At 35.6% G+C, this 24,443-nt stretch overlaps 1 protein-coding gene across 1 annotated transcript; it reads left to right on the forward strand.

The window, feature by feature from the left end:
- The first annotated feature begins 22,097 nt into the window (after positions 1-22,097).
- LOC114342626 (transcription factor HES-4-A-like) lies at positions 22,098-22,989 on the forward strand. The gene has a single exon (XM_028293447.1). The coding sequence runs from the start codon at positions 22,161-22,163 to the stop codon at positions 22,887-22,889; it is 729 nt and encodes a 242-aa protein (XP_028149248.1). The 5' UTR covers positions 22,098-22,160; the 3' UTR covers positions 22,890-22,989.
- Positions 22,990-24,443: the final 1,454 nt, after the last annotated feature.

The raw sequence follows: 24,443 nt of genomic DNA on the forward strand, positions 1-24,443 counted from the left end.
TAAATTTACTTCTTTCACATACTTACTTGTATCACTTATAACCCGCTTATCTCATCTTTGGATATATCAAGTATCATATAGTCTTCGAAACCTAAACATAGCCGTGACATTTCCATATTGTTCCTTCGACCCAAACAGTATTGTAGAATTTTCGGCTGCAGACCCCATTTTACTGCGAAAGCTCTTCTGCACGCCCAGTAAGCTGCAGCGGTCTTCTTAAACTTGGCGTCCAGATGTTTTTTCCATGTCAGTTTAGAATCCAGGATCACTCCTAGTATACGTACTTCACTGAATTGGTAATCGATAATGATTTGGCATAGAAGCTAAGCTCTCTAGTAGATCCGATGACCCTTCTCCGAGTAAACGGAACCAAAGCAGTCTTCTCAGGATTAACCCCGAGTGACTGTTTTTGGCACCATTCCTCAACGAGTCCGAGGGCCACACGAGTGACCTTGTTCACTGTTTCCGGGAAGAGCCACTCAATCAGTAAGACTACATCATCAGCGTAGACTTGTACATTTACACCTTGTTCTCAGACAGTCGCTAAAGAAGGCCGTTAACCACCAGGCACCGGGCAGAACTCCTCCTTGAGGGCAACCACGAGATGCCGGCACCCGAAGGCAACAACCGTTTCAGTACGCAGCTATCTTCCTTTGAGAAAGCAGGGCCAAGATCCACCTGACCAAGTTTCAGCCAACCCCATGCTTTTCAGTAGCATCACACATGGAATCAAAAGTACAGCAGCTAAAAGTGTCCTCAATATCCATAAAGATACCCAAGCTGTATTGCTTCCGATCCAGCATCCGCTCCACCCTGCAGATAAGGTGATGCTGGGCCGTCTCACAAGATTTCTCAGCCTGGCAGGCGTATTAACGTGCATTCAAAGGGCTGCCCCTAAGCGCTCCATCACGTATGAGTCGATCTACTAGTCTCTCCAAATTCTTTAGAAGGAAGGATAAAAGACTGATAACCCGGAACGATCTAACAAGGGTAAAATCAGTTTTACCCGGTTTAGGAATAAATATTACCCTAGTCCTCCTTCGGGGTAAAGAAATATACCCTATCGCAAGAAAGGCCCTACATATTCTGACCACTGTGGGACCAATAAGGTCCAAACCCTGCTGAAGTAGAGCCGATATAATTCCATCCTCACCTAGTGACTTAAAGGGAGCGAAACCCCTAACAGCCCAGCACACCTTCGTATACGATATTACCTCCGCCATCTGGAAGTCCCTCATTCGCGGGAGTCTAGCCGTGGCTAGGGCAGTATCATCCTCCGGGAAGTGAGCGTCCAAGAAAGTCCTGAGGGCCTTTTCGTCAGTTAAAGATGGGCTTCCACTGGGAATACGGACCTGACCCACCCCCGGAGTAGGATCTTTGGAGAGGATATGATGGAGCCTAGCTGCAGCGGTCATGTTTTCCTTCGATGTCATAGTAGGCTCTACAAGAGCTCCTATTTGACCTTGAGACTTGTATTTCCTCTGAGCCTCTTTAAAGGAGTCCCAGTGGCAGGCTAACCAGTCTTCTTGGCCTTATTGAAGAGAGCCAGAGTCATTTTACGTTGTCTCTGTACCTGAGGTGTCCACCAAGGAATAACGGAACCAGCTGTCCTTTGTAAAAGCTGCTTTATATGCCGAGGTTAGGGCTCTAGATAAGTGACCAAAGACCTTCTCAGCTCCGCCTTGACAGGAGGGAAGACCCACGAGAAAGAGTTTCCAGTCTGTATCTCTTGGATTCCGATTTGAAATATTCTGGAGCTTAAGACCTTCAGCTTAATTAATTATAACGTGCCTATGATCTGACAGCGAGACTTTCTCGGACATAACCGACTTCAAAACCAGTCCCACTAATGCTCTAGATCAGTGGTGGGCAAACTTTTTTAATGGGAGGCCACAAATTTCAAGAAATTCTATAGGAGGGCTTAAATTAAAGAAAAAATGCATTGTGTTTTAAAGCTATATGTGTACTATGCCTGTCGATGGACTATCGGCGGGCCGAATTAAATACTTTCGCGGACCAGAGTTGGCCCGCGGGCCGTACTCACTGCTAGATAGAGGATAAACTGAAGTTGATAACTAGACTTCTTCTAGACGTCATAAACGTAGGTACCGAGCCCCAGTTCAGAATTTCGAGTACCGAGAGATACTGCAGCAGAGCTGCACCCCGGGAATTGATATTTATCGAGTTAGAGAATCTTACTCCACTAGGAGCTGATGTCGTAGGTTCTCACAGTATCTGACCAACTCAATCATTTCCACCATTGTTGCAGAGGGTTGTGGTGAATCTTAAGGAAAGTAGGCAGCACAGACCACTATCTCCTTCCACGTCTCACCGACTTGAAAATTCACCTTTACCGCCACAATCTTTCGCGAACAGAAGTCCTGTAGCAGGCAGGCGAATAAATAGTTGATTAGGACAGCGGCTCTGGAGGTTTCTACAGTGTAGCACCAGAAGAGTTGGCCACCATGGTTCCCTAGTCCGCATATTTTACTTCTATACATACATTGTTACTGGATGAGAGCTATTCCTGCTGACAGTTCGGACAGTCTTCTCAGGAGTACAACTGAGGCTGCCTTACAGTATTGCAAGTTGGAATTGATGATATAAGCTATAGTCGTAGATGAGATAATTATACAGGGAAGGAAGAGGGATCCCTGTCATCCGAGCCACATTATCTCCTCCGGAGTACTCCGGGCCAGAGCTCCGGACGGTTTCTAGAGATCTAGGCCGCTTCTTAAATGCTTTGTCCCCCTCATTCTGCATGGTCACCTCTTAGTCCTTATGTACACCCTGAAGCTCCAAAGAAGAGCTTGAAGGTCCCCCACGGAACCTGACGGCAGCACCCCGGTATTAGGGAGGAAAGTTGCCTCCGAACACGAGACTAAAGCGCGGGGCCCTGACTTAGACCCATGGCCCTACCATGAGCCACCGCCCGAACTCGTTTTTTTTTTTTTCATGATAAAAACTATTGTCCTAGTTGAGACCATTATCCAGGGAAGGAAGAGGGATCCCGATCACCCGAGCCACATTATCTCCCCTGGAGTACTCCGGGCCAGAGGAGCCCTGCGCGTCACCGACGAGCGAGCTCTCTCTAGTCCCTGGGAGCAAGGCCTCAGAGTCCATCATCTGAGCAGTAGGTGACATAGAACTGGGACCCTGTGTAATCGAACCATCCATCTGATTAACCTACTCTTGCTCTGCTTCGAGTGGAGAAACCGCCTTGACTACTGCTTCTATCACCTTAGCACCCACCTGTACGAGACTTTGTTGGCTCTCAAGGACAGTGATTTGGCCTCCACCGACGAGTCTTCAGAAAGTTAAGAGCTTCAGATCTCCCTTAACAACCAGGCACAGGGATTTCCCATCATCGCACCGGTCCAAACCCTCCACCAACGGGTAGACGAAACCTGTATTTAGTAATTTTAGATTAACCAGCGTATCGCTGGTAATAGAGGCCCGGGTGAGTTGCACACGAGATACCTACCTCCGTTGCGAGTAGCCGCACCCCCTACCAGGGTTGGATTCTGTCGACTGTTTCTACGAGCTAGTCGACAGAGGCCTGGTCGACAGCTGTTACCATCAACCGACCTCCCTCCAGATGCGTGATGAGCCTTGGCCGGGCAGTCCCAATAAGTCCCTCACAGCATCGCTAAACTCCAAGGACTCGTTCACAGTAAATACTGATGCCTCTTGCCCTTCACGGATAATCATGTGTCAGAGTCTGCCCTCCCTCAACGTCTCGAGCATACGAACTACCAGCAGCCCCGACACCGTTTATGGTGTGTGATCTCTTAAGCTGTCGCTTTCGGTATTCGGGACGGTTTCTAAAGATCTAGGTCGCTTCTTAAATACTTTGCCCCCTCCATTCTGCATGGTCACCTCTTAGTCCTTATGTGCACCCTAAAGCCCCAACGAAGAGATTGAAGATGCCCCACGGGAACCCGACGGCAGCACCCCAGTATCAGGGAGGGAATTTTCCTCTGAGCACAAGACAAAAGCGCCGGACCTGACTTAGACCCATGGGCCTACCATGAGCCACCGCCCGAGCCCGCTTTTTTGCAGCCTCGGACCTGTTTTTCTTTTTGACTGAGGGGTCATTGTCTGCATTTCCTCCCTATGAGTCTCCGTGGCCGCTGGGCAGGGCACTCTCCAAGAAGGGGCCCCTTTACCAGAGGACCGAGGGAGCGGGTGGAGGATTGAGCTGGAATAGAACTCACCGAAGAGGAGGTGCCGGAGGCCCCTATGGGGGAGATCTCCGATGGTACAGTGGGAACAGAGGTTCCCAAGAAGTAGCTCTCCACGAGTAGCTAGGGATATCGCAGGTCCACACGGCCGGAGCCCCGCATGACCGGGTAAGGCCACTTACAAGGGGGTTTCGCCTTGTAATGGCCGCTACTACTCCAGCGATCTTCCATCTACAGCACGTTACCTTCAGTTGAAATTGAAGGAGGTGCTCCACGGCGGAGTTTTGGTACGAGATTAAGAGATTTCACCCTCTTTCTCCCCTGCTGAAGCCCCACTAGCCAGAGCATGTCTCAAGTCGTTCTCCTATCTGCCACCTGGAGACGCGTCCGAAAACCTCGACTCCCACGTAGGTACTAGGATACTTGAGATGTTCTTACTATGTACTCTATTTTGCGCTAATGTATCAATACATTTATTCTTTTTTTCTTCATTGTAACCAAGTATCATCCGGATTTATTTTACACTACTTCATAGTGTTTTTATGTCTTCCTCATATAAAATTCTGTCCATATTGCAAATAAAGTTCTATCGGTTATTTTTTAGTATTGTTGTCTTCTACACTTTTGTTTTCATGTTTTTATCAAGATGTTTCTTCTTCCTCTTTATAAGCAATTTTGCTTGTTCATTGGCGGATTGATACCTCTATGGAAGGTTGTCACTCCATCTTTTGCGGAGTCGGCCAATACTTCTTAAAATCATAGGTTCATAAAATTATGGATTCTAAGATAGACTAGAAGTATCAAGATGTTTATTTCTGCATATTAGGTCGTTTATGGAGCTACCTATTTTATTAACTTTTGTAGGATGTCGTCTTAGCTTATTTTTAGTGTTACTTAAGCTGGACATAGACATCATCATCATCATCTGTGACCACTGACAGCCCATGGAGAGCCACGGTCGCTCGCTGGGGTTTTATTCTCTTCTAAGTATTTTTTTGTATTTTTCTTATCATCCATCCTTTCTCCTTGTCCCAACCAACTCAGACACTTACTTCGTAATTATTTTATTATAGTTAGTCTATCAAATATTCTTTTTATTTCGTGGTTCATTCTTATACAAAATAAAAATAGGCGGTTTCGTTTTGATTCAAATTGAGTCTTTTGCCATCCCATGACACGTGTTCATGTGACAGGTTTACCCGTTATCACTAGTCGCACCGACTGGTAGCATAGAAATAGCCTATTTTTATTTTGGAATTTATAGGAATAAAAGGTAGATATCGAGGATATAGTTTAATCAAATCTTGCCCAAGTACCTATACTTTCGCTAACTTGGCATCATCAGGGGCATTTCGGGGCATATTTTTATTTTGTTTTACACTATACTGGATATTAGAGTACAAAATGATTCAGACGGGTAAACTGAGATCCATTGGTGGAATATTTTCCTAAACACCGCCCGGTTGGTATTTTTATACATGTAGCTCGATCAGGGAACACAGAATTTTACGAAAACCTCCAAAAAATAAAGGAAGGATGAAAATTTGGGAATAGGTAGTTGAAATTGTCTATTATTACATAAGAAAAAGTTTACAATTCTACATCCCCTCCATTTTACAAAAATTGGAAAATACGGGGTGAAAATAATTTTCTCAGGAGTGAAAAAATATACATTCAAAATAAGTCCTGAGTTGGATAAAATGACTAATTCTAAGCAACTTTTGTTCTATAGAGTTTTTTCACTAAGTCAATACTTTTAGAGTTATTTACGAGTGAATATATTCATTTTTAACGAAAAAAACACATGTTTTTGGACGGTTTTTCACAGATAACTCAAAAAGTAAGTATTCTAGCGAAAAAAATATTCTCAGTAAATATATAGCTTATAAAAAATTTAAAAAAATGGTGTAAGCTTGGGGTCTGCAGACCCAGCAGAAGCAGAGTTGTAGCTAATGAAAAATAGGTTCTTCTTCGTCAAATTCCAAATCGAATATTTCAATGTGAAATAACCAAAAAACAGAGCACTTTTCGGGGAAAATTCATTACAACTTTTTTAAAGTGTTTAAAAAAAGGTTTATTTTTGTTTTTTAAAAAAACTTCTAATATTAAAAATAAGAGAGTTACGCTCAAAATATTGATGGTCCCTTTTTTTTGGTACAAAAATCGCGAAAGTCACCCCCTAATTAGCTGTCCAAAATAAAAAATTCAGAAGTTACTTTACTTATGTATTTTTTATATTATCTATAAGTTTCATTGGTTCAAAGTGCTCATTTTTGAAAAGAATTGGGTTTAAAATAAAACATTTTTTTTTAATTTTGAAAAAAAATGGAATTGTTCATGAAATTAACTTAAAAATTATAAGTAATATCAAAAGTCTTAAAGAGTAATAAAATGTACGTTTTGCTTTTCTGAATATTTGTGCTTTTTTGTTTTCTTGTTAGACCAAAATTGGCTGTTGACATGCTATGGCTGTTCAAAATTTGCCTAAACTAGTGATAAGTTACTCGTTCAAGCAATTTTAACTACAGCTTTTTCAAAAATAAGCACTTTGGACCAATGAAACTTACAGATCATATAAAAAATACATAAGCAAAGTAACTTATAAAGTGGTAATAATAAAATTTATTTGTGATGCTAATTAGGGGGTGATTTTCTCGATTTTTTTAACAAAAAATAAAAGGGACCAACAATATTTTGAGCGTAACTCATTTACTTTTAATGTTAAAAGTTTTTTTAAAAAACAAAAATAAACCTTTTTTAAACACTAAAAAAGTTGAAATGAATTTTCCCCAAAAAGTGCTCCGTTTTTGGGTTATTTCACATTGAAATATTCGATTTGGAATTTGATGAAGAAGAACCTACTTTTCATTAGCTATAACTCTGCTTCTACTGGGACTACAGATCTCAAGCATACACCATCTTTTACAATTTTTTATAAGCTATATTTTTGCTAAAAATATTTTTTCGCTCAAATACTTACTTTTTGAGTTATTTCTGAAAAACCGTCCAAAAACATGTTTTTTTCTGTTAAAAATGAACATATTCACTTGCAAATAACTCGAAAAGTATTGACTTAGGGAAAAAACTCTATAGAACAAAAGTTGCTTAGAATTAGTCATTTTATCCAATTCCGGACGTATTTTGAATGTATATTTTTCACCTTCGAGAGGGGGGTATTCCCTCCATTTTTGAAAAATGGAGGGGATGTAGAATTGTAAACTTTTTCTTATATAATAATAGACAATTTCAACTACCTATTCCCAAATTTTTATCCTTCCTTTATTTTTTTTGGGTCAGATTGTTCTTTGATCGGGCTAATGAGTAAACAGTTTACTTGAATTGGTATTGACACTTATTTCATCATTCTTATACGCCATTTCCCATTTGCCTGTACAGTGTAGGTCCATATATTTTTCTTAAAATTTTTCTTGTCCTCTTGTTCACTAGTCAACGTCCATGTTTCTGATGCATACATACTATAGATCTTATAAGTGTTGTGTATATTTTTACTTTTGATTTAATAGATACTTATTTTGACTTCATGATATTTTGTAGGCTCTAGAAGAATTTGTTTCCAATTGAAATTAGAAACCTTAATATCGGAAAACTAAAACAGCTTTTAAAAAATAAACATTGGAATTTTTCTATCAACAATAATAGTATATTGTACAACAAGTGAGAAAAAAGACATATTCCTCACGAGCGCAGAAGTTTGTTGGCACGAGCCGAGGCACAAGGAGAGTGCCGCAAATCAAGCGGGGGAGCAATATGTCATTTTCTCATGTGTTGTACACTGTACTTTTTCTACGGATGCATTTTTATCAAGAGTTCAAACTTTGAAATTAAATAATTTAGGTGCTTTTAGGTATGTTATATGCCTAAATTGAAATAAAATACATATACACATATTATGTAGTACAATAATTAAAGCTTAAAATGAATCCCAACCTCGCAATTCTAATTGTCTTCATCGATCTTCCTGAAAATTTGGAATTAAGTTCATTTTACCCTCCTCTTCAAACCTGACTTAGTCGGAAAGTATGATTTTTTATTTTTAAGTGGTAAAAACTACCCCTTACTCCAATAAATGGAAAACTAATTAATTAAAGCGGATATAGGCTATAAGTATGTGCAAATATATTGTTTTGAGTCATGACTTTAATATTTTGATATTTCACAGCTCACAACCTTTAAAAACATCCCCTCATACAAAGATTATTTAAAAAATTTGGTCAAGAAACATGAAATTTTTTTATTTTGGATCGTAATAGGAGAATTTCTTTCCTTCAAGTACAAGAAATCTGACACTAAACTTTTTTAATAATACAACGACCAAAAACCACCCCTAAGAATGAAACTTAGGAAAAAATTGAAAATTAATAAATGGAAGTAGTTATAGACATCAATATGTTTAAACATGTTAAATTTTTGTTGTTTGTTTACAATGTAACTAATAGTTCGATACTGTTATATGTAACTACCCTTAAAAACTACCCCTCATACAGTTATTTAAAAAATTGCTGAGATTATGAAATCATTTTATTTTCTATCTTAAATAGAAAAAATATATATTATTTAAATATAAAAAACCTGATACATACAAGATTTTAATTTGATTCAACCCCGAAAAACTACTCCTTACCTATCGTAAAAATTGGGGAAAAAATCTTTTGAATTGCGCCTTATGATATAATAATATATTTAAAAAATTTGTATCCCATAAAAATATTGAGGGAAATTAAACTTTTTAAACTTCACATTTTGATGATAATGAAAAATATTTATTTTACAAGATTAAATTAAGTATAAAATTAATATGATTTTTAAAGTATATATATCAATAATTTAACTTCAACTTTCAATTTCGTCTATTTCTTCTGCATCAACTTCCTTTTCTTCTTGGTCGACAGGAGGACAGTTTTGGCAGATATCACCAGAGCAAGAACCGCAAGAGTGATTGCAATATAATCCAAGTTTGCGACACCCACAAGTTGAGCCACATATCATTTATTGCCACATAACCAATATCATTTTAATAATAATATAATAATAATAATAATTTATTCAACAACAATAATAGGTACAATCTTTTTAGATATTTACATATAAATTGAATAAATTAACCCGAAGGTCCCCGAAAGGTGTGGATACACCTGTTTCGGTAAATAGGATATAAAATAATAAATAATTATAACAATAATAATAACATATTAACGTAAATAACATAAATAATATAAATAGTAACATAATACAATATAATATAATACAATAAATAGATAGGTACGTTTTTTTAATTGTAAATACACAGTTATGTTTTAGTAAATATGATACGTAGAATAAATAATATAATGAAAACAATAAAATAAATACTTAGTTTAACAATAAAGCACGAATAATTAATGACAGAAGGACTTTGTCATTTTCGGAATCATATAGAGGTGTTTGCCTCTTGTATCATACTCATGTGATGGTAAATTGTTGTCTGTTTTCATGGTGTGATATTTTAAAGACACACTAAGAAAGTATAACTGTTTCAAGTCAAATATATTACTATCCTTATATAATCTATCTGTAGAGTAGGTGTATGGTTTAGACATAATAATTTTCAGAAATCTTCTTTGTATGATTTCCAGTGGGAGAATGTGTGTTTTCAGGGCGCTTCCCCAAGCCAGTATACCATAACGGAGATGACTTTCTACTAGTCCGTAATATAGTGTGCGAAGGTATATATTAGGTATGTGTTTTTTAAGATGTTTAAACTTATACATAAAACTGTAGCATAATACTGGATAAACTGTAGCTTTTTAATGATATATTTAATGTGAAAGTCCCACTTTAGATGTGTATCTATAAAAACTCCTAGATATTTAACATTTGTTACGGGTTTAATATAAAAATTTTGTTTATTTTGTGATATTTGAAGGGGTTTGAAAAGATCAGTGGTCAAGTTAGAGTTAAATATTGGCAGATAAACAGTTTTCTTAAAATTGATTGTTAGTATTTTGTAGTCAAACCATTTTAATTAGTTTTCTGGTGCAGGAATATCCGTCATTTTGTTTGGTACCAAGGCGCCATTCACTTTTGTCCATCCACAATCAGCAAAATTGAGAGTTTTTTTGCCCAATATGTAAATACAAAGCAGATACTGCATGTATAAACGAATAAATAACCTAAAAATATCAAAATTTAGATGCTTCGTAATTTTCAAACATTATCTCTAAAAAAATGTATTTGGTTTTTTAACACTAACTCAGCTTCTTTTTAAGCTTTTTGTACTCACTTTCACACCATTTTGTAGGGAACTTCATAAATTCATAAGCCATAAAATCATGGGAGCTGCAATCTTTCTAGACCCTTTTGTTCAGAGAATTTTAATGTTAAAGGGCTGAAAAGACGCTCCCTTTGCATTGAAATAAATACGAGTACTTTAAACCCTTATGTCTCACTTAATTTATAGGACACGTAAGTTATAAAAAAAGCAAAATTCTCAGAAAAAAAAACGCTGAATTTTTGGTTAGACCACTTTTTTTCATAAATCCAATAGTTCTTGAGATTTTTTGAAAAAATAACGTATTTTTTGAAAAATCTAAAAAAAAGGAATTTACTTAAAACAAGTTTTTTCAAAATGTAATTGTTCTAAATAATTCAAACTTTTGGAACGTCTTTTCAGAACATAATTAAAGTTAATTTTATATGGGTTAAAATTAATATTAATTTTGACGCATATGGCATACATTTTACCGTAATTTTTTCTTTTTATAAATTCGAGGTAGGTATTTGACTAATTTTCATCATAACTTGCTTAATTTTCATGCTAGAGGCTTTTTTCAAAGCTTATTTTAAAGGCCTAAAAAAGTACTTTAAAAATGTTTATTAATATTTTCTATGAAAAATTATTAATTTTTCCGTTAGTTGAGCTCAAATCTTTGCATAAATTTACGAAAAAGAGAAAAGTCGTTTTCAATGACTCATAAGTTTCTTAATATTATCTAAAAATTTTTATTAAAACTGATTAGTTTCTTTGCTTTTTTATAAGCTTCAATTTTAATAGGGGTGATTTTTTTCCTGATAATGCGTAATTTTGGAATTATTCGCGAAAAACTATTGAAAAACATGTTTTTTTTTAATCGTCAATCGCGAATAACTTAAAAATTATTAAGTTAATTGCCGTTATCCGGGCAAGGTGGGTCCAACGGGCCCAAGACGCCAATTCTTTTACCATAAACTGATAAAAAAAATTTATTGAATTTTATGTATCACTGAATTTGTTTATAAGTATGTTTCCTTCAACGTAGTCATGAGCTATTCAAAATATTTATTATCATTTTTGAAATTATTGCGTCGAAAGAATTTTATCACGTAAAGGGGCAACACGGGCCCGTCGGACCATATTTGTATTTATAACTAAAGTCTAAATCTTTGTTACAGAAGTTAATCTGGCAGTCAGGTAATGTTTTTGTGGATTATCTAAATGACTTTTATGATTCCGGAAATCCAATAATAAAGTCTAAACGTGTAACAAACAATGTAAACATCTCTTTAATATGAACATCAAACAGATGCTTACAATAGGTGTTATATTTATTCTAAATGAATTTGAAAAACTGATAATCATTATTGGAACGCAGTAATATTGTTAGGTAGGTACCTATACATTTTTTGAAATAAATAACGCATTTGCTATCAGTCGTTTGATATCGATGTTTGTGTCGACAACTAAGCTCCTAAAATTATTTTGAATAAATTACGGTGAAAGTAGATAGTGCGAATAAAATGTCCCGAAAACCATTATCAGCTGCAGAACTGCAAGATATTGCTAATAATTTATGGGATTCCGATGATGAAGAATCTCGTGATGTAGGTGGCATTGAAAGTGACTCTGAAATTGAAGATCATTTTTCGGAAGCAAGTGAAGAGGATGATCAGCAAGTAGAATTGAGTGATAATGAAGAAGAATGTGTACCTACAAGTTCCCAGATTTCAGAGTGTGTAATTTTTGAAACTAAGGATAGAATTAACTGGAAGAGTCAACCACAACAGACAGGACGTATGCGATCCTGCGACGTAATAAAAAGCAAAGTGCACAAAGTAATGTTAGCCCTGGTCTTAAAGTGTAGATGATCCTGTTGATTCCTTTTGTTTGTTTGTGGACTAAAAAATTGTGAACGAAATAGTGAAGTGTACAAATAAAGAAGCCGAAGGACTCCTGGGAATAGAAAACTGGAAATATTGCGACTACACAGAGCTATATGCATTTATTGGGCTACTACTAACTGCAAGGCACCTGAGTGCCAACATCCATAATGTAGATATACTTTGGAGTAAGTTTTATGGACCTACTATATTTAAAGCTACCATGGGGTTAAAACGATTCAAAAATTTGATAAGATTTGTTCGATTTGACGATAAGGACACGAGGTTTAACGAATAAGGAACGACAAATTAGCAGCAATACGCGATGTGTGGAATCAAGTCAACCAAAACTTTTAGAAATACTATTTACCAGAAAAAAACATAACGGTAGATGAGCACATAGGTAGACCGCATACTATAGTAGCACCTTTTTTTAATCTAGACAATTTAAATTTAACTTTAATAAAAAATCAAAAAAGAATATTAGAAATATATGGGTAAATATGAATATGTAGTACATTCAAGAAAGAGTGGTGAGCCCAACGGACCCGACTTGCCCGGTTACGTAAGTAAAATGTGCTGCCCGGATAAGGGTTAAGTAAATGGTTATTTTCCTAACTAGTGCGGAAAGTGATACTTTCACGCACGAGACTGTCGTTGACCCGAGCGACGCGATAGCGGAGTTCGGGCAAGCAGTCGAGTACGGGGAAGACACTTTCCGCATGAGTTAGGAATAATATTTTTTCTAGGGCCGTACGTTTAGAAAATAGCCACAAAAAATAGAGTTATTTCAATTTTTATTTAGAAGTGAAAATACGCAAATTAATTCTTTGACAAGGTTGTCAAAACCAAACTTTCAATATAATGGGTTACCACGACGACGATATTGGTTTCCATGACGACGATTCAAAACTATTGTAATTTTCTACTGATCTGTCTTTTAAATATTATGTCAAAATAATTTTATTTCGTCGAATTATCGCGCTAATTTCATTAAAACATGAACACAATAAGATAAATTTGAAATAAATTAGTAAATAATATCTAAGTATTAGTTTATTGCGTGTATTATAATATATTATAATGCCATATTAAAAGGTATTTTACTTCCCGCACGCCGCGCCGTGCGGGAAAATTTACTTTCACGCACGCCATGCGGGAAACTGCAAACTTTCGGAAACAAAATGCGTACGTGAAAGTGGCTCTTTTAGCACGGCCGTAGAAAAAAATTTTATTCTGCATTTTCTTCATAAAATTCAATTATCTATCGATTACCGGTGTCATTTTGAAATTTTAAATTTCCACCCCCGAGAAAGGGTGGCATTCACCCCCGGGGTGGAAGCATACATTGGCACCAAGTCAGGTTTGTTCATCAATTCTTTGTTCATCATTTTTGAGCTACTGTCAAAATGTCAAACAAATCCATAAAGGCCTTTAGAATTGCAAGGTGAATTGCTTGAATGAATGTACTAATGTAGGTATTTAATATTCTTAATATTTTTATAAAGTTTATTTATTTAAAATTATAATTACTTAACAGTTATATTTAAACAGTTTTGAAAGGTAATTTCTGTTAAGTTTTGCTTCAACACATTTTCTTTAACAACAATAATTGTGTTTGTATAGTGCATGTTACCATGGAAACGGCGATCATATTATCAAGGGCGGATCCAGGGAGGGGGCCATGGGGGCCATGGCCCCCCTCCGAGAATTAAAAAAAATATAAATTTAAATATTTGCAGTTTAAATGTTTTTAGTTTCAAACACATGTATATGTACAGAACAGGAGATAAATATATTATTGTCTGGACTAGAATTGAAAAAAAGCAGTAACGAAAGCTCCAAGAATGACATAGGATGTTTTGCAAATTAAAATGTTGATAATTTTACAAAGTGCCAATTTTTAGAACGACCTTGGCAGCCATCAAAATCGTATCAATTTCCATATTCTGTACACACAAAGAATAGAAAAGAAATAAAGCATTATTTAGGTCACTAGCACTTAGAACAAAGGAGTTGGTTGGTACTTTCGCACAGTCAAAAGGATTGCGTTTTATTTTTCTAACGAAAAATATGGTCACAATAAAGGGATGATAGCTCAAAGTCTTGTTATGAAACCTTCAACATCTTTCACCAAACTCATGGTCAAAGAAGGAGCCATACAAACCCACGAAAAAACATCATACCACAAGGAGTGCGTTCAGGTTGGGCTGGATTTTCTACAAAGTTATCTTCTTCTTCAGTTCCTTATCCAGTCCGGATGTTGGCGATCATCAAGGCTATCATTGTTTTGTTAACTGCTCTGCGAAACAGCTCCGTGGATGTTATCCCAAACCATTGTCGGAGGTTTTTCAACCACGAGATACGACGGCGTCCCGGTCCTCTCCTGCCAAATACTTTGCCCTGCATGACGAGTTGAAGAACTCGATATTTTTCTTCGTTCCGCATCACGTGACCAAGGTACTCAAGCTTACGTTGTTTTACTAAATTAAGTACTTCTTTTTCTTTTGTCATGCGCTGTAGGACCTCAATGTTGGTGACATGGTCCACATAAGATATTTTTAGTATCCTCTTGTAGATCCACATCTCGAAGGCTTCAATCTGCTTTTCAGTGGCTTGCGTCAGTGTCCAGGCTTTAACTCCATACAGTAGCACCGGAAGAACGTAGCACCTCACTATCCGCATCTTGGTTCCCAAACTGAGATCACTGCAGCACAGCAAGGATCTCAGCTTGATAAATGTAGACCGTGCCATTTCAATTCTGGATCTAATCTCTTGAGCGTGGTCCCATTGTGAGTTGAGGGTAGTTCCGAGGTAAGTGAACCTGTCGACTCTCTGGATCTCTTCGCAATCTGCCATTAGTGCCACGGGATCTAAATTTACACGGCTGACAACCATGAATTTAGTTTTCTTAATATTAAGGTTCAGTCCGTATGTTACGCTCACAGCTCTCACACGGTCTAATAAGGGCTGTAGATCCTTTAGGCTGGTTGCTAGTAATACAGTGTCATCGGCAAACAGAGTTATCAACAAAGTTATCGCAACCCGCAAATGTCAATCATTAACCAGATAGACTCTCAGAGGTCTAAATAGGTACTAGAAAATAGAAAAAGACTACAACTAATAGTAGAGTCTATAGTGTTCTTAAGTCGAAAAAATATTTCTCCAAGAGACCATCGTGATCATAGCCTTCTGCTTCTGGACGAAGATGCTGGACCTAATAATGAGGGGAATTGTTAAGGTTTAAAATCGCATCAGGAGATAAGACTCTTAAACAACACCTATCCACAGCATCTTCTCGAGCAACATACATTAGTAGCACCAATCAAAATCAATTAATAACATGTGGTGAAGAAATAATTGAACAAATAATGAATAAGGTTCAAAGTGCCAATGTTTACTCTGTCATATTTGACGAAATGACCGACGTATCCCACGTGGAACAGCTTTCTCTAAATTTGAGATACATACACAATAACAACATTCGTGAAGACTTTGTCAAGTTCATTGACGCTTATGAGAACATAAAATAATTAGTGAAACTCAGAAAGAGGGGAAGAACAAGGTCTGACAGGAGAAGCGTTGGAAAAAATAGTATTAAACTTGTTGAAAGAACTGCACTTGGATCCGAAGAAATGTGTAGGAATCTTTACTGACTTTAATAATGCCTTAATAACGATAAGTTTTGAATGTCTTTATGACATTGAAAAGTGTGTGAACAGTGCCTTAAAACTTACCGTTGTAACCCAAATTTTTAAAAATTATCCCCAGACCCTCCGGTAATCCTCTCGAAAAAAGTTCATGGTCCCTCCCGAAAACCGGTCCTGAATCCACCCTTGCATATTATGTATGGAAAAAGGCGGATAACCCGTGAAAAAAAATATTTCTCACTGCAATGGCCGACTTTCCTCACTGCGTGAGAAATTGTTCGTTTTGAATGTATGTAAGTAGTGAGAGAAGTTGCACATTGTATAGCATCCATAGAAAAAATAGATTCTCAAATTGCATATGATACATTTATAAATAAGTTAAATAATTACATACATACCTCTAGGGAGATAAAACGGTTAAATAAAATAATATTAAAAAAAACCTTGGATAACGGTGGAGTTGATATCTTTTATCAAACGACGAGATTTTCTTAAACAAAATTAGTGTCTATATTTATCCTTATTATCCTTACCATTACATATTGTTTACAGGCTGAAGGATGAGGGTGCTATAAACACGAGTATCGAGCCTATTGTATTGGGATTATTTTTGTGACCCACCTTATAAAACTTGCATTGATCAGTTTCCGAATTAATGTAACTTTTTCATGGGTCGTGCTAATATAAAAAATACGAGTGTTTGAGTTAGCACGTGTAGGCAGGTAATACCGGCGGTTAGTCTTTAAGCAAGTGTTGAAACAAGGCCTTGGGTAAGCAGGTAAAACTAGTAAGGAACCTCCAGATATTCTTCGTTTGTATTTATAAGTACCCACACAAAAATTAAAATTAATTAAGCAGTTACATTTTCTAGTGTGTATACTTGCTTAGTTCAAAATGTCCCCATCAAATTAAGCTCACTACGCCACTGTACCCATATGCACGCCAATGATGAATGTAAAATTCTTAATTGTATGTCAAAAAATAAGAAATAACTACCTTCTAAAACCCACCAAATATCATTTGCATACCTCAATCAGTTTTAGATCAATAAATAAATCGTCAGTTTATAAGAACAATTTTAACACCCCGTATCTCGGAAACGAAGAATTTGTGGACATAAGTAACTGTCGTTTCTATTTCATGTAGAATTACCCTTTACAGTTTATCGCACACTCTGTATTGATAAAAAACGTGGCTAAAGTACCTAACATTTCTATTATCCAACATAAGCGATTAAATTATTGATAAATAATTATTTACTTACCTTAAATTTTTGTTGAAAATTAAAGATTTTGTTGAAAAACCCGTATTTTCCAAAAAAATTTTCTTTGAAGCAAATCGGGAAAAACATGTCTTTATGCAGAATTTAATTACAGTGAATTTTTATTTGGGTGTTTGTGGTGTAAAGTTAAAATCTTCGGAGTTATAGAGCAATAATTAAAAAAAAAACCCTATTTGGGGGCATCATTTTGTTTATAAAAAAAATAGCACACTATCTGTGAACTTTGCATACATGCATATCTATATTGTTAATATACAGTGCTAGTCCGTTCCCCCTCCTCGTATCTTTTGAACGGTTATACCTATACTCAATAGTGAAATTTGGAGGGAGGAAATAAACGGATGTAGCTTCTCAAATAATCATAATAGGTGACGTAATAAAGACAGATGACGTTACAGAGCCACTTTGACCGATCCGTTTAAATAGGACCTTATGGCAAATAATGATATCTCGTTCGCAAGGTATTGAAAGTCATACTAATTTTGTTTGGGTTTAAGTTGATTTTGAAGAATAAATTAAATAAAAATATAAAATTGAAATTTTGAATTTAATTAATAAAAATTCAAATATTCGCCAGTGGTTACTTGTCAAAAAAGTTGACGTTGACGTTAAAACTACTAGTAAATTGAAAAACGTCAACTTTTTTGACAAATACCCATAGGCGGACCTTTGAATCTTTATTAATTAAAAGCGAAACTAAATTTTTATATTTATTTAATTTATTCATCAAAATCACCCTAAACTCAAACAAAATTAGTATGATTGACTAGGTATTTTCAATACCTTTCAAACGAGGTATCATTTGCCATAAGGTCCTATTTAAAATTATCGGTCAAAGTGGCTCTGTAACGTCATCTGTTTTTATTACGTCACCTATTATGACTATTTGAGAAGCTTATGTCCATTTATTTTCTCCCTCCAAATTTCATTATTATAAGTATGTATAACTGTTCAAAAGATACGAGGGGGAAACGGACTTTTGACTAGCACTGTATATAGATTCGATTCCAGCAAAAAAACTTGCTGGTAAATAAATTTTCCTTGTATTTTGCTAATTTGCCCAGAATATAATAAATGTTTACAAAAATATATTTATTAGATAATGCCTTAAAAATTTCGTCCGATATATTGAACGAAAATATTTTCAAACACCTGGCCTATGCAGCTCGAATTCGAAGCGGTGGCGAGAACAGGTTGGCCGGTAAATGAGCAATAATCAAGGTGGCGGGTGGTAGTGGTGGCAGTGGGCGCCTCGACGCTGGCTGCTCTCTGCGGTGTGGACGCTGGCGGCGGCAGAAGGGAAGGGGTGGCGCGGCCGGCGCGTGTCTGACGCGTCTCGTGTCTAACAAGCGACCTCCTCTCCCGCTCGTCCTTCCAAAAGGCCTACACACCGGTAGCTAGCAGTCGTCAAACTATGGGGGAAAATTATTTCTACATGCAGTTAAATATTATAAATTTATCTAATGGAGAAATAATTTTGTAAACAAATTGTGTAGGTATTCTAATACTAAAAGTGCGTTTGTATCGCGATAGTGTTTCAAAAATTTAAATTTTTTTATACTTCGAAAACAGCACCATTAATTGCTTTTGCATACACAATATTTTTCTTGAAGCTTCGTTGTTGATCTTCTTACCTATTTTAACTCTTCAGCAATACTGATATTAACGATACTGCAATTCCCCAGGTTATATCTGGGAGAATGCAAGTAGCCCTAAATATAGTTGATAAGTGGTGTAAGCAAGAGAGACTGACAGTCAATGCTCAAAAATTAAAAATCATCAACTTCACAAAAAAACAGCATTACAAGACCTAAAACCACCGGTGCTGGAATGAACAGAGATTCCATTTGACAACGAAACAAAGTTCCATAGGCTTACATGGAATACTCACATATCTACTAAAAACCACACAGAAAGCTTATCATATCTTCTACATCTGCTCCTTGGGTAGATGTAGAAGAATGTGTGGTAAAAACTCAACCCCAAAATGACTCTATGATTATAGACCAGGTCTTATTAGACCAATGACAGCCTATGGGTCTGTGAGCTGGTGGACAAAGACGCAGAAAATGGGAGCAATAAGTCTGCTAAGTAATACACATATCGTGTACCTACTACGGGAGCTATAAAAATAACTAGGTACTACAGCGGCATTGGAAGTCCTGCTGAAACTACTACTACTACTTCATATCTTTATACAGCGCGAAGATAGAACTGCGATGCACAGATTAATACATAGTCAGCAACACATAAGCCAGGCGCATAGTGCTGATAATAGAAATCTAATCGAGGACCTTAAAGCAGATATCATAATATCATCGACGTGATATAGCTTTGACAATGAAATAAATATAATTAAAAGGGGAAGCTAGCTGGTACACTCAGGGCTTAAACATATCGGAGAGTGTAGGAGCCGTTATAGTAGGGACAAAGCAAGATATATATTTTCTGGTAAGTGTATCTAAGGGCCAATTTCTCATATCGAGTTCAACTCCAGTTTAACCTGAACTTCTAGTAAACGTCAGTTTAAACTCAAACTCGTCTTTCTCAATTCGCACGTTCAACCGATGGCAGTTTAAACTTGAACGATGCTTGAACGGTGGAATTCGGCCGTTCAAAGATTTCAGAACTCAATTCAGATGATTTCATGGACTACGCATGCGTTTTATTAACACGAAACGCTGTCATAATATAAATATATCCTATTTTATTATATTAATCCTAACGATAAACGATAACATTATTTTTGTTTTTATAATATTTATTTATAATTATTAAAATGACTATTTGACTATAAATACTTAAATTTAACTTTATTCAAAAACAGCATAAAAAAGGTAGTTCAAAATTGCGATAGTTTTTTACCTTTTGCCATCTATTGGCATTTCTCGAAAGCTGAAGAACGATCGCTGACATGAACGTGCAATGAGAAATGCATTCCGAACAAAACCGTAGATCACCGGTGAACCTGGTTCAACTGAACCATAGATTACCGCAAGTATGAGAAATCGACCCTAAGTATGTCACAATTCTCCAGGCAAAAATAACGACAATTCATCCCTGCTTGAAGAAATAGAAAGGCAGCAAAGAGCGTACCATTCACTTGCCATCTTCAATGACAATTGACAAAGATAAGCACTCTGCCTTTAACTCACTTGAGAAAGGCACTCTGCCGAAACAGCTGTAGTGATATTAATTTGTAATATATTTTATGGAAGTAGTGAAAACAAAAGTTTTCAATGTTTTATTGCTAGATAATAAACTAAGATTAGGTTATTTGGACCAAAATATAGCTATTAAAAGAAATATTTAAATCCTCTTTTTTTATTAAAAGTTTATTTAAAAATCCTTATCAAAATTGACACAGACATCTTTAGATAGGGTACCTATATAACTTTACATATAATTTTACATTTTTTCATATGAGGCTCGATGATTCTTGGTGGATAATTCAGTGACCATTGGGTCAAAACTTTTAGGAGTTTTATTAGAAATTATAACATATATTTATTATTATTGATTATATTATTTTCACATAACATTAGAAAGCTTGTTTAAACCGATAATTTTAACCGTTTTCGAGGAAACTGTTTTTATGATTTAGTAGGTATCTGAAAAGAGACTTTCAAATATTGTTTACTTACTTATCCGTAAATATTTATATTCTGTTTGCCCTTTAGCACATCCCAATCGCCATTTCTTCTTTTCATATATAATATATCTTTTTAGTGTGGTCAATTTTTGCCACTGCTGTTCTTTTTACGTTCCAGTGTAATAAAGGGCCTCATTTTTTACTCTTTCTATTTGGTTTTCCTAAGTTCTTAGCGATATTCTTGTCTCGTCCATTCTTTACATAATATGTCCATACCAGAGTAATTTTCATTTTTATATTTTATGATTTAGTGTCTCCTTCACATTCATTAATTCCCTAATTCGTTCATTTCTCCCTTCGTGCATTAGTGGTAATCTGCTGCTTCTTCTTCAAAGCATCATTTCCATTGCAATAAATCTGTTTTCCATTCTTTTATTTGTCATCTACGTCTCTGAGCCATATAGTGCGCAGCTTTCCACTATAGTCTCACATTGTTTGGCTTGTAATATCGTCGATACATATTATCGAATGTAATATTGTCGGATTCTTGTCTTTATTTTAATAATTTCATTTAATTATGTATGTATTTGTTAAAGTTACTTCCAAGTATTTATATTCATTTGTTTGTTTTATGGACTTTTTTCCTACGTTGTGACAACTACGGGGTTTTATGGACTTGTTATTTATCTCCATGTTTTCTGTGGTTTTTTCAATGATCATGTATTGCAATATATCATAATAAATTTCCAAATACCAGCTCCCAAACTCTTCTAGCTTTTTTATCAAATAGACCATGTCGTCTTTGTTTTTTGCTAAAATTATTTGATCATCGGCAAACAAAAGGTTATGGATATGATTGTCATCAATTTTTATTCCCATCTCTCCAATAAGGTTGGTGACAGGCAGCATCCTTGTCAAAGTCCTTTATCGACTTTAAACGGTTTTAAGTAGTTTTTTGCCACATAAATATTCTGCTAATATAATAATCAATTTCTTTCTTTGCGTTCGTTTTAATTATTGTATAAATAGATAAGTAAATTATATTCTAAAATTCTGAAGTTTTAAAAATGTTTGAGGACTACTTTTTACAACCGATGGTGTGATGTGGCGGTGTCGGCACGCGACTAAAGCTGCCGCCCCCCTTCGTTTCACCTCACCGCGCCGCACTAGACCACCGCACGCGCCTACCCCTTCCGCCGACGCCGTCGTTCAGCTCCCGAACTCCCGACAGCCTTTCATTACAACTTTGGCGACGCGCCGCGTCTGACCAGTTCTACGTTACGACGCTCCACCGCAACTCGTGCCACGATCGGCCAGTTATGACAGCGAAAAATAAAAAACCATCAGAACCTCGTCGAGCCAACAAACCCTTGATGGAAAAAAGAAGAAGAGCCAGGATAAACCAAAGTCTAGCTGCACTTAAAACTTTAATTTTAGATTCGGCTAAAGCTGACAATACCAAGCACTCTAAACTAGAAAAAGCCGATATCTTAGAACTGACAGTCAGGCACTTTCAAAGGCATCGAAGTCTTGATGTTAAAGGCATCAACCAGTACAAAGCAGGTTACGCTGACTGTGTTAGAGAAGTTCAGCGATATTTGGAAACGCCAGATGCTCAAACTATGACTGTAATTGATTCTGGAATTAGACAAAGGCTTCTTAGACATTTAGATAACTGCGTCGCTGAAGTGGATGTAGATCTCAAGCAAGCAAACGCTCCTCCGGCCCTTGAAGACCGACAAGAATCTCCTCAGATAGTGGAAGAAGTAAACAACAATAGATCTAGCCGGCTTATAGATCAATCATCCAATGATGAGTCCGTATCTTCTAAGCCAAAATCTTACGATGGAAATTACGTGCTGTTGCTTCCAGAACACTATGTGCAATTGGCCAGTGCTCTCGGCGTTAACCTTAGATCCCAAAGTGATATTTGTAGTCCAAGTACGTCGGGTAGTTGTGAAAAAGTTGAAGGGATTAAGAAAGTTGAGAGTCCAATAGATTTTAGTGGTAAAAATAATGAGACAGGTGATATGTGGAGACCGTGGTAACATATTTATCCTCTGGTTAAATTCTTACATATATTAAGTATATTAACTGTGTAATTCACGTTATGCCTGTTACAAAATACCAGAATTTTAGGGTTGTGATTACAAATATTTTTCTAGGTAATATAATTACTTTTTTAATATTTAAATTCATTTTCTAAAAGTTTTTAACTCACATTTTGTCTTACCATATCCTAATTTAGATATTTAAATCTTTTCCTTTTAAAATTCTCAATGGTGAGTATACTTCTACTAAATATTAATATATTTATTTAAAATTTGGCAAATTATCCACTTCATTTAGTATCACCAAAAAAGTAGAGAATAAAAAATGTTGAAATTTTTTTTTATTAAATCTGAGGTTTTTATATAGTAAATAATGAATACATACTTTGTATTTAAAAATTATTTATACTTAGAAATTTTTATTTTGTGGTATATTGCTCACAATATAAAACTCCTCTGATTATATTAATTTTGGTAAATAGTATTTGTGCAATTTTATTAGTATTCTTAAAACTGCATTTAACTGAAGAAGAAATATTTTATGTTTATATGTACATTGTACAGCTATATTATATGTGATGTTTAGATTATTAATTTGTGAAGAAATATTTCATTCAATATTTTTGAAACGTTTTACAGTGAAACAGTGAAGTTATATTTGAATAGTTTTTTGTTTTCAATAGAAGAAATATGTAAGAAAAATGCAGGTCATAAATTAAATCACATATTCTGGGACCAAAAATAGTTCGATTGAACCTAACTTACCTTAGTACAAATGTGCACATAAAAAAAGTTACAGCCCTTTGAACTTACAAAATGAACATCGATTTTTTTCAATATATCGAAAACTAGAGATTTTTTTATTAAAAAGTGACATGTGGCATTCTTATGGCAGGAACATCTTAAAAAAAATAACAGTGAAATTTGTACACCCCATAAAAATTTTATGGGGTTTGGTTCCCTTAAACCCCTCCAAACTTTTGTGTACCTTCCAATTAAATTATTAGTGTGGTGCCAATAGTTAAACATAGTGTTTTTAAATATTTTCTGCCTCTTAGTATTTTTCCGATAAGCCACGTTTATCGAGATGCGGCTTCTGTTTCAAAATATAGATACCTAAAAATGTAAATTATAAATAAATGTTCAGATTATTAGCAGGTCTCTACAATCATACTTACCACATACAAATATGTGGTGGATTCGACAATTATTCAAAATATCTCGATAAACACTGGCTTATCAAAAAAGTACTAAGAGGCAAAAACGTTTTAAAAATATTCTGTTTAACTAATGATACAACAAAAATAATTGAATTGAAACTTACACAAAAGTTTGGGAGTGTTTAAAGGAACAAAACCTCCATTAAATTTTTATGGGTTGTACAAATTTCACTACTTATTTTTTTAAGATATTTCTACCATAAGAATGCCTCATGTCCATTTTCAATAAAAAATCTATAATAGTTTTTGTTATATTGGAAAAAATCGATTTTCATTTTGTAATTTCAAAGGGCTGTAACTTTTTTTACATGCACATTTGTATTAAGGTAAG

Source organism: Diabrotica virgifera, chromosome 7 (assembly GCF_917563875.1).
Source record: "Diabrotica virgifera virgifera chromosome 7, PGI_DIABVI_V3a".
Classification (NCBI taxonomy): domain Eukaryota; kingdom Metazoa; phylum Arthropoda; class Insecta; order Coleoptera; family Chrysomelidae; genus Diabrotica; species Diabrotica virgifera.